This window comes from Dendrobates tinctorius, unplaced genomic scaffold, assembly GCF_039654945.1.
Source record: "Dendrobates tinctorius isolate UK_male_01 unplaced genomic scaffold, ASM3965494v1 ptg000014l, whole genome shotgun sequence".
NCBI classification, from domain to species: Eukaryota; Metazoa; Chordata; class Amphibia; order Anura; family Dendrobatidae; genus Dendrobates; species Dendrobates tinctorius.
In genome coordinates, this window is record NW_027361682.1 from 31,090,221 (window position 1) to 31,100,812 (window position 10,592).

Below are 10,592 nucleotides of genomic sequence, written 5' to 3' on the forward strand. Positions count from 1 at the left end.
TGATACTGATAGTGTTGCGGAATCCTTCCTCCTTGGGTTTTTGTCCCTTGCATTGGTCTGCATGTATTCGAGTTGAGGACCTTATAGAGAATCTTATGGAGCCTTTATACGACAGCCCCCATAACCACAGAAGCTTAGGATCTGTCTGTATATTTCATTAGGGGGTACAGTGGGTACAAAGCGGCTACTAGGCCCCTAAAATCCAAAGTGCCTGATCCTTGTCAGACCACATAAATCGGCAGGTCTGGCCAGATATAGATGGCAAAGGCCACTCCTGAAACATGTAGGGGATTATTGAAAACCTTGTCGACTTTCTAATACACTTCCTGCTTCAATCTCTGCTTGCTGTCTATGAATGGAAACTTTACTTCCAGAGGCGAGAAACTCATCCTGATCATGCTCAATGCGCAAGAAAGGGATCTGATATACAAGACCATTGCCAAAAGCAAAGATCCTTGCCGTGCCGTGGGGAAGAAAAAACATATTTTAGGAGGGAGCATTTTTCTCGGTGAGCTCCAAGATGGATCACAGGAATGTGATTTTCACCCATTCGAGTCGTGTGACGTTTTCAGGTGCCGTTGATGTGAATGGTAAACACGACTGCAGTGCAAAGCATTCAGCGCCGCTCTCGAGTCGAACATATTGTCAACTGTTGGTAACGCATTCCGCTTTATCTTTCCGAAATTTGGAATATGGCGATGATCATTTACTCCTGTCACTTATTTACCATGATCACTGGAACCATAAATGCCACCGTGAATAGGGCTGGAGCAGGACCTAGCACTGGAGCCTAGCAAGTGCTCATGCCTTGCAGGAAGTGTACTTTGCTCCTGCATGACATTTTTATTGGCACCGGGAGGTAGAATTGACACCTGCATCCCTATACATAGCTCAGCTGACTATCAAACACTGGCCCTTTAACCATATTTCTGGGGATCAGATGCTGCAGCATGGCCTTGTATAGCAATACAATGCCACGACACTCTGGTTAAAGGAGCCATGTGCCACTGTACAATAATTTCTATTAAAGGGATGTTTGATATATTGATCCAGCTCCATTCCCTTTATAATTGATATGTGAATACCCCTTTTAATGGTTTTTCTGGTTTCAGAAAACCCGTCCTGTGCTTTAATCTCCCTCCTCGGGTCTCGCGCTGAGTCCCTGCCGCTGATTTAGGCTAGTTTCACACTAGCGTTCGGCAGAGCTGAGAGGGCTGCGTAGTTCCTCGGTGAAGCTCCACCCACTGCCGCACCTCCTCCGGTCAGCTCTGCCTACTTCTGCATGCGGCCTACGTACCTATCTTTAACATTGGGTACGCAGGCTGATGTATGCGGATGCGTCAGCATGCGTCGTTTTGACGATGCGGTGACCGCAACAAATTGCAACATGTTGCGTTTGACGCGGGTCGCCCCATCTTCAAAACGACGCATCTGCATACATCCGCACAGCCTGCGTACCCAATGTTAAAGATAGGTACACAGATCGCATGCAGACGTAGGCAGAGCTGACCGGAGGAGGTGCAGCAGTGGGCGGAGCTTCACAGAGGAACTACGCAGCCCTCCGCAGCTCTGCCGAACGCTAGTGTGAAACCAGCCTTAGGTGCCTGTTATTGTCTGCAGTGCTGACGTCCTGTCAACAGCACTGCAGCCAATCAGTGAGCAGCTTGTGCTGTCTACCTGGGCAGTACCACAGAGTTTAGTGTTGATAGGACGTCAGCACTGCAGACAATGAGAGCAGTGGCTGAGATTCAGAGCTGGACCAGGGAATGGCGAGTAAAGCAACATTTTTTCTTTTTTTTTTTAAACCAGAGTTGGAGGACAGAGTTTTTTGAATATGGAAAACCCCTTAAAGACCACAAAGTTGCACTGCTGAAATCACAATGAAAGTGAATGTGGGCACACTTCAACATGTCGGCCATCAACTGTCAGCGTGAGCACAATACTATCAATGTTTGTGATTGCAGCATTAGGATTTGGAAGAGGAATGCTATTGCTCCCTGTTTTCAGCCTGCTCAGGAAGTCTGACACTACCCCTCTCATGTATGGACACTTTTCCGTACATAGGTCATCTTCTACCACTAATGAACCTTTTATTGGTGTTTTACCATCCCTTTAAGGAATATGGTGAGCTGACTGTACAGAGGCTCCCCCGAGCGTTCTCCCATCCTGAGGTCTAGTGCGGCGGCTGCTCCTGCTGTGACACCGGGTGAGATAATCCTATGGATGTCAAGATTGATGCAGGACTGCAGCATTTCCATCTCTTTGCAAGGAAGGGCGTGTTCGCTGCTTCTCTGCTGGGGTCATACAAGGTAGATCTGGGCATCCTGTCCCCGTAGAGTAACCTCCTGTAAGACAAAAAAAACACAACGGGTCAGGGCCTATGCAAAGTACGAGGCATCCTGCACACGGGGGTGGAGGGGTTAAACAGGCAGGAAATGGTGCAGCATGGATATAATGAAGAAGTAGAGCGCCCTGGCTGCAGGAAGTGAAAGACATGCATTAAGTAATAGGTTGCCCGGGTCCCTAACCTGTTCACTGCCAGTAAAGAATGGAGTGTTTGTGTAGGTGAGAGAATGGCCATTGTCTCCTCCATGCAGTCAGCACCTGCTCAGGACAGCATGTGCCTCCTGGTGCAAGATAGACAAAGGAGGGCGGGCTGTGTCCTTCAACGCTGCAAAACTTTCCCTCATCATTTCCATCTTGCAAATCATTAGGCAAATGCAAGATGGGCGACCTGATGAGAGAAGCCACCTTATTAGAGATGTAGAAAGCAGCACCCTAATGCCCCCTGGCCTGTGTGAGACCCCTGCAGCATAGGAGCGGTTTCCTATCTGCAGGCAGGGGGGTCTTATGTATCACCTATGGGTGCAGCCTGACTGCCCATGTGCCACCCAACACACAATGCTCTGGATTCGGGCACCAGCAGTGCCGGGTCCCCGCATTATTATTGCACTGCACCTTGTAGGTTGGGCACCGGACGCACCTACATAAGTGACCTGCAGTCAGAGATTACTCACGTTACACTGCGCACATAGGAAATGGATGTGTCACAGGCTGCACTGATCCAGAGTGGAGAGCAAAACCTGTACAAGACCCCCCACGTTATAATACGGGGGCCCCCCCAATACCATGGAATCCCCAATCAGTCCCAGGTATACCCCTCCTGTGTGCAGAACACCCTCAGTGCCACTAAGGGTGTATGTGCACACGTTGCGGATTCTGCTGCGGATCCGCAGTGTTTTTGGCCCTGCGGATCCGCAGTAGTTCCGCAGACATTGTACAGTACCATGTTAGCCAATGGGATTTCAAATCCGCAGTGCACGTTGCGGATTTGCTGTGGTTTTAAATCTGCAGCATGTCAATTCTTTCTGTGGATTCTGCAGCGGTTCGACACCTGTTCCATTGTCCAGGTGCCAAACCGCTGGCCAATCCGCAGGTCACTTTACCTACGGTTTTACCTGCAAATGCGCAGCTGAATCCGCAGCGTGTGCACTCACCCTTACATCGGAGACTACGCGGTTGTGCGACGTCAATACCGCACCGCCATGTTGCCTCCAATGGGTGTCGGTGCGGTCACAACGTTATGGGCAGGGGCCGTATTCCTCACCACCTAGTAGGGACGGTGTAATAGTGCGGCAGGCTTCTCCTCTCACGCGGGCGCGGTTTCAGGCATCCGCCACTCTTGCCATGCCCCCTCAGGCCCTTGGCTGTGACCTTTGCCCTGACCGCACGCTCTGGGCTTGCGACCGTTAGCACGTTGTCGCTGTCATGTGTCGTACGCTTCCGCCATCTTTATGTCGCTACGTTCTGCCATTTTCAGGTTGCAGAATGCAGCGACAAAACTGATGGTGGAAACGTGGGACCGCACCCTGGGTCCTATAGAGCATAGGACTGCACGTCACACGCTGGGCAGAGGAGCTGACACTCTATGTTGTGTCACCGCACCCACATACACGCAGGTAACAATACTAGTGACCGTGATTCCAGGCTCCGGTGACGCTGTCACGGCCCCTCACACGCCTTCCCGCCACAGCCTTCTGCAGCTTCAGGGGTTCCGGGAGGGGCGTGGTTACCTTCTCCTGACACGCCTCCTCTCCGCCCCGCCGGCCAATCGTTCCCCTTGTTTCTGAAAGATGCCCATATTTGGCGATGTTCAGTCCTCGCGCTGGTGGGCGGAGCTTCCAACCGGCGAACTTAAATAGCATAACGGCCGTTAGTGAGTCTCATTCAGCCGGCGGCAGCGGACCTGACAGCACCTTCCATTCCAGCTTCTGTATCCGTTTAGGAAACACCCATCTCTTAAGGTAAAGGAAATCTCCGGGAGCTTGGATGTACGCGGTTATTGTCTAGCTGTGGTGGCCTCGCTTGTACCTGCCCGGTGTCCTGGTGCTTCATGTCTGTAGTCGGTGGTTACTCATTTTTCTGTGCTGTGGAGGGCGGGAGTGGTGGCAGCTGCAGCTTCCTGGCTTGTAGGCTGTGATAATGGAGTCTGCTAGAATTTAAGACGTGGAACTACAAATCCCAGTGTTCCTTGGGACTTCAAGAGTCGTACATGATATGTTTGCGTTGTCGTTGGGTTCGGTTGTAGCAGTTTCTGGAAGGTTATAAGCTGTAATCGTAAAGTGACTTTGTGTCGTGTATTACGCCGCTGAGCGTCCCTCCGAGGGTAAAGCCCGGGCTTGTAGTGACGGCTCTACCCTGACAGGTGCCGCTGCAGGGCGGGGTGACCGTCGGCTTTTGTCCTCTGAGGGTGACGAGAAGGGTGGGGAGAGATGAATGTCACTTTCACGCGGCTGACGGGTGGACTGCACCTCTTCCAGTAAAAAAGGGGGGGCGCGCATGCGTCACACACTGACGCGCCCATTCTGTAGACATGACTAACGCATGATGTTCTACCCCCCCCCCTCTATGCTTCGAATGGACTAAACCACGCCCTAAGTATTTGAAAAGAGCTTGCGTGGGAGTGGTTAAGGATGTGTGTGCTTCCATATTTGGGCACAGAGCTGCTGATTGGCTGCTTGTGAGGTGGGAGGGAGATTGGAGCGACGTTCGTAGCTGTGTGGGCGGGGCTTGCGCTGCTGCTTCCGGTGTCTTGTCTCCAGGGAGCTAGGTGTGGTCAGACTGCAGGAAGTCACTGCCGTGCGAGTGTCACAGGGCGCAGCCCCATCCTGGGCGTGTCAGCCCAGCTCTGCTGCAGCCTGCTAGTCATCACCGTGTCCTCGGCCCCATCCTGGGCGTGTCAGCCCAGCTCTGCTGCAGCCTGCTAGTCATCACCGTGTCCTCGGGCCCCATCCTGGGCGTGTCAGCCCAGCTCTGCTGCAGCCTGCTAGTCGTCACCGTGTCCTCGGGCCCCATCCTGGGCGTGTCAGCCCAGCTCTGCTGCAGCCTGCTAGTCATCACCGTGTCCTCGGGCCCCATCCTGGGTGTGTCAGCCCAGCTCTGCTGCAGCCTGCTAGTCGTCACCGTGTCCTCGGCCCCATCCTGGGTGTGTCAGCCCAGCTCTGCTGCAGCCTGCTAGTCGTCACCGTGTCCTCGGCCCCATTCTGGGCGTGTCAGCCCAGCTCTGCTGCAGCCTGCTAGTCGTCACCGTGTCCTCTGCCCCATCCTGGGCGTGTCAGCCCAGCTCTGCTGCAGCCTGCTAGTCGTCACCGTGTCCTCGGCCCCATTCTGGGTGTGTCAGCCCAGCTCTGCTGCAGCCTGCTAGTCATCACCGTGTCCTCGGCCCCATCCTGGGCGCCTTGTGCCGCTTCCTCCACACCTGAGGCTCTGCTGCCAGTCTGCCCACTACAGCACTTCTATAAAGCAGTTATTAGTTTATCTGTGCTTGGTGTTTCTGCTTTAGCATTATATATATATATATATATATATATTCTAAAAAAAATTTTCCCTTTGTTCTTGCAGTAAACATGGATGAGGAAATTGCCGCTCTCGTTGTTGACAATGGATCTGGTATGTGCAAAGCTGGCTTTGCTGGAGATGATGCTCCCCGTGCCGTCTTCCCCTCCATCGTTGGCCGCCCAAGACATCAGGTTTGTTTCCTCAAAGTTTTCCAATTTTTTTTTTTTTTTTTTTTTTTTTTTTTTTTTTCTCCTCACTTGTTTCCCAGCCCCTATAACTGGCTCTAACACCTGCTGTTGCTCCTCTGCAGGGCGTCATGGTTGGCATGGGACAGAAAGACAGTTACGTAGGTGATGAGGCTCAGAGCAAGAGGGGTATCCTGACCCTGAAGTATCCCATTGAACATGGCATTGTCACCAACTGGGATGACATGGAGAAGATCTGGCATCACACCTTCTACAATGAGCTGCGTGTGGCCCCTGAGGAGCATCCAGTCCTGCTCACAGAAGCCCCCCTGAACCCCAAAGCAAACAGAGAAAAGATGACCCAGGTTTGTCCCGGCCTGTCCCCTCTCCTTCCTTCCTCTCTGGGACACTTCCTGTAAACTTCATTCTCCATTTTTCTCAGACTTCATGTTTTCTTTCCGATGTCTCCAGGGCTCTCTACCTCTCCTGGCATTTTCCTCCTGAAGCCTCAGGTTTCTGTTTCATTATTTTTGGTTTCTGCTTGTTCTGTTCCTTCTACACTAGTCTTTTCCAAATATTTTTTTTTTTTTTTTTTAACCTGCATGCCAGCATGTTCAGCATGGTTTGGGGTGTGCCCACACACTGCACATAAAGTAACCACATCCTCTACCTCCACCCTACAGATCATGTTTGAGACCTTCAACACCCCTGCCATGTACGTTGCCATCCAGGCTGTGCTGTCCCTGTATGCCTCTGGTCGTACCACTGGTATCGTGATGGACTCTGGTGATGGTGTGACCCACACAGTGCCTATCTACGAAGGCTATGCCCTGCCTCACGCCATCCTGCGTCTGGACTTGGCTGGCCGTGACCTGACAGACTACCTCATGAAGATCCTGACTGAAAGAGGCTACAGCTTCACCACCACAGCCGAAAGAGAAATTGTGCGTGACATCAAGGAGAAGCTGTGCTACGTAGCTTTGGACTTCGAGCAGGAGATGGCCACCGCTGCCTCATCTTCTTCCCTGGAAAAGAGCTACGAGTTGCCTGACGGACAGGTCATCACCATCGGAAACGAGAGGTTCAGGTGTCCAGAGGCCCTCTTCCAGCCATCCTTCCTGGGTATGTATCTGCAGAATCATAGGGAATGGTGTTTAAAGGTCCAGACCTGACTAATCAGTTGCAGATACTTGGCAGTAAACTAACTACACAACTTGTCTCTTCTAGGTATGGAATCCTGCGGTATCCATGAAACTACCTTCAACTCCATCATGAAGTGCGATGTTGATATCCGTAAGGACCTGTATGCCAACACTGTCTTGTCTGGAGGTACCACCATGTACCCTGGCATTGCTGACAGAATGCAGAAGGAAATCACTGCCCTTGCCCCTAGCACAATGAAAATCAAGGTGAGTTGTGAATCAGATGCAACAAGACCTCAATCATCTAGCCACTGGGTGCAGTTTCAGTCATCAGTTCACACACCACCAGTGCTACCTATACTAACTATCACACTTCTGTTCATCCTCAACAGATCATTGCACCACCCGAGCGTAAATACTCTGTCTGGATTGGTGGCTCCATCCTGGCCTCCCTCTCCACCTTCCAACAGATGTGGATCAGCAAGCAGGAATATGACGAATCTGGCCCATCCATTGTTCACCGCAAATGCTTCTAAACGGACTGCTAGCAGATGCCTGTGCATTTGCTGCATGAGATCTTCAAGTATTAATTTGCCTCGGCAAATGTGTACAACCTCATGCTAGCCTCGTGAAACTGGAATAGAGCCAACTTCCAAACGAACTTGCCCTCGGAATGTGAGACTCAAGTCACCACCTCGTCGGGGATCTTTATTTTGTAATGCAAGACTTGGACCTGTCTCTATGTACCCCCTCCCATTTCTGCGGTGTCCGTGCTAGCATATGCATACCCTGTACACATCTCTGATACCATACCTGGTTGGCATTCAGTCTTGAGTGTCCCCCTTTAAGCTAAGTCTTGCGTAGAAAAGAAGCATTTCTGTGAAAGGCTGCCGATCTGCGACAGTATTGTGAATGACACTTCATCTGTGGTGGTGAAGTCGAGGTGGGAGATGTGCACAGGGTATCTTGAGGTTTAGGCTTCCAGGTTATCCAACTTTTTTTTTTTTTTTTTTTCTTAGCGCTTAATATTCCAGAATTTCATTTCTGAGGCTGGTAGGAGTTCATGAAGGAATCTTCACGTCATCTTGCCACACTGTTTTTCTAGTATGGTCAGAAGTTACTAAACATTCCCACCATGGCCTCCAGGCCTTAGAACCAGGTTTTTTTTTTTTTTTTTTTTTTTTTTTTTTTTTTGTTCTTAGCCCAGTTTCTTTTCCCAGCGTTGAACATGGGTCTGAAGTTACACCTGTAAATTTACTCATCCAAGTTTAATTTATGTAAATTTTTTTTGTATGTTGCCTTAATGTTCACATGACAGTAGGAAAAAATACCAAAATTTGTAAGTCATCCTGAAGCTGAGAAACTGTAACTCCCGGAAACACTTCATTGTGTAAGAAATAAAGCGCTGCAGTAAAAAAAAATCTGGTTCATGTTATCACTGCGGGTCTCCATACTGGGTGGGGGCACAGGGACAATAGGTGTTTAATGGGGGCTGTGCAGGACTGAGATTATTTAGTCACTTATCTCTGTTGCCCTAAATAACTTTAAAAAAAAAACAGCACTGCACCATGGTACTAATACTGGGCAAAGCATCCCTGCTCTCCACGAGAGGCTTCACTGAACCAATGTAGAAATGTCCTTAAGATATTCCATCCTAGTCTGTACAGCCCATTTCGATAGCTTATGCCCCCTCAAATCTAGGGTAACTTGGTAATCACAGGTTCTGACATGGAACTGCCTGGTGATTCCATGATTGGTACTCTTCAGTTCCATCTTGAAATGGCTGTGCACATGTGCCAACTGCACTTCCATTCATTGTTTATGGACTGGGTAAACCCAAGTGTACTACTTGGTAGCCTACACTGCATGTCTGACTATGTGCGCACACACTGCAGTTTTGGCCGCAGCAGTTCTGCAGACAGTGTACAGTAGCACGTTATCCTATGGATTTACAATCTGCTGTGCACATGCTGTGGATTTTTAGCTGCAGTTTTGAATCTGCAGAAAGAAATGACATGTCAATTCTCTTCAGATTCTGCTGCAGTTTACCATCTCCATTGTAGAGTAGATAAACTGCAGGCCAACCCGCAGGGAAAAACTGCAGGTCATTTTACCTGCAGTTCTGCAGATAAAAAAAATCCACAGCGTGTGCACATAGCATTATGGTTGGTGTTTTTTTTTTTTTTTTTTTTTTTTCGGATCACTAGGGGCCACAGTATCTGGACCCCCTCTAATCACACTGCTGCCACCACTTTGGCCCATCAGGTGGATGTGGTCCTTGCATGTCAGTCTGCCAATGGTTACTGCACCTTTTCCTGGGGGGGGGGGGGGGGGGAGCAAAAGCTCAATAGACAACAGTCTTGGAGTTGTGCTTAAAGCATTTAACTCTTCAATCACAGCTGAGCCATAGCTTGGTGCCAGCAATAAGGGGGTTAATGCCCACCCCACATGGCGCTTTTGTTCAGAGCTGTCTGCCTGATGGGACCCCCTGATGACTCAGCATGCCGCCCTCTGGGAATCCTTTTGTCTGTGCACAAAGAACCAGCGTGTTACCAGGTCCTCTGGATGCCAGATGTCCCTATGCACCCCCCTCAGAGCCCAACTGCAGCCTTGGCATTAAAGCAGCTCTCCAGCCCCCATGAACAGGATCATTACCTCAGCAAAAAGCAGGTTTGTACTTGCTCTGTGCTTAATACAATGCCAGTGGGAGAAATGGGGGCAGTGGTCTTAACTCCCCATGCCCCTCTCCACATCTAACACAGGGTCTTATTTATAGCAGGGATTGGTTTAAAGAGTATAAAATATGGAAGTAAATATCTGCAGAACATCTGAGGTCATGTGGAGCCTCATCTGTGCCCTCCACCTTGGCGCTGCTGTCAGATTCTCCAGCTGATCCATATATGATAGAGGGCTGTGAGGAAAACCATTCACCTGGCCGAGGACAAAATCTGCTGGACTCTTACTTGGGCTCATTCATGTTCTGGCACAGGGGCAGAGCACTTCAGTGAGCCACCCCCTCAGCTGTGATGTGTAAAGATAAGAGGTGCTGGAGTAGCTGTATATTGGGCTTTGGTCTGCTGCTGCAGAACCTCATTTTGGCAAGAAATTCAGGTTTCATGCATTCTTAGGAGACTACCCTCCACTATATGTATTTGCTTTGTACAAGGTTTTAGACTCCACATGTAGATTAAAATGTTCCCGTTCACTGACAGCAAGCAAGTTACTGAAGTGCTGGCAGCAATTGAGCAAAGTGGCGTACTCTGTCTTAATGGCAGCATTGCTAACATTCCTCCTGACATTGACGTGGCACCAAACCTATTGTCTTCCTGATCCCATCTGCAACCATAAGGAAAACTGTTCCGTGCTATCAGCCAATATTAAACTCTACAGGCACAATGCAAAGTAATATAAGGGGGATTGTCACGGC

At 50.0% G+C, this 10,592-nt stretch overlaps 1 protein-coding gene and 1 long non-coding RNA gene across 2 annotated transcripts; one reads left to right on the forward strand and one right to left on the reverse strand.

The window, feature by feature from the left end:
• Positions 1-2,065: 2,065 nt before the first annotated feature.
• LOC141073192 (uncharacterized) lies at positions 2,066-4,069 on the reverse strand. The gene is made up of 2 exons (XR_012226957.1): positions 3,977-4,069; positions 2,066-2,345 (listed from the first exon to the last, which is right to left on the reverse strand). It is a non-coding gene; the product is annotated as an uncharacterized lncRNA (long non-coding RNA).
• Positions 4,070-4,164: 95 nt separating this feature from the next.
• Positions 4,165-8,586, forward strand: ACTG1 (actin gamma 1). The gene is made up of 6 exons (XM_073560575.1): positions 4,165-4,304; positions 5,902-6,029; positions 6,149-6,388; positions 6,707-7,145; positions 7,251-7,432; positions 7,558-8,586. Exons 2-6 carry the CDS (start codon positions 5,907-5,909, stop codon positions 7,699-7,701), a joined length of 1,128 nt encoding a protein of 375 aa, XP_073416676.1. The 5' UTR covers positions 4,165-4,304; positions 5,902-5,906; the 3' UTR covers positions 7,702-8,586.
• The last annotated feature ends 2,006 nt before the right edge of the window (positions 8,587-10,592 follow it).

Coding starts and splice junctions, on each gene's coding strand:
- ACTG1 (XM_073560575.1), top strand. CDS start 5,907: ATGGATGAGGAAATTGCCGCTCTCGTTGTTGACAATGGATCTGGTATG. Junction 7,146..7,250: donor CTTCCAGCCATCCTTCCTGG/GTATGTATCTGC, acceptor TGTCTCTTCTAG/GTATGGAATCCTGCGGTATC. Junction 7,433..7,557: donor CTAGCACAATGAAAATCAAG/GTGAGTTGTGAA, acceptor CATCCTCAACAG/ATCATTGCACCACCCGAGCG.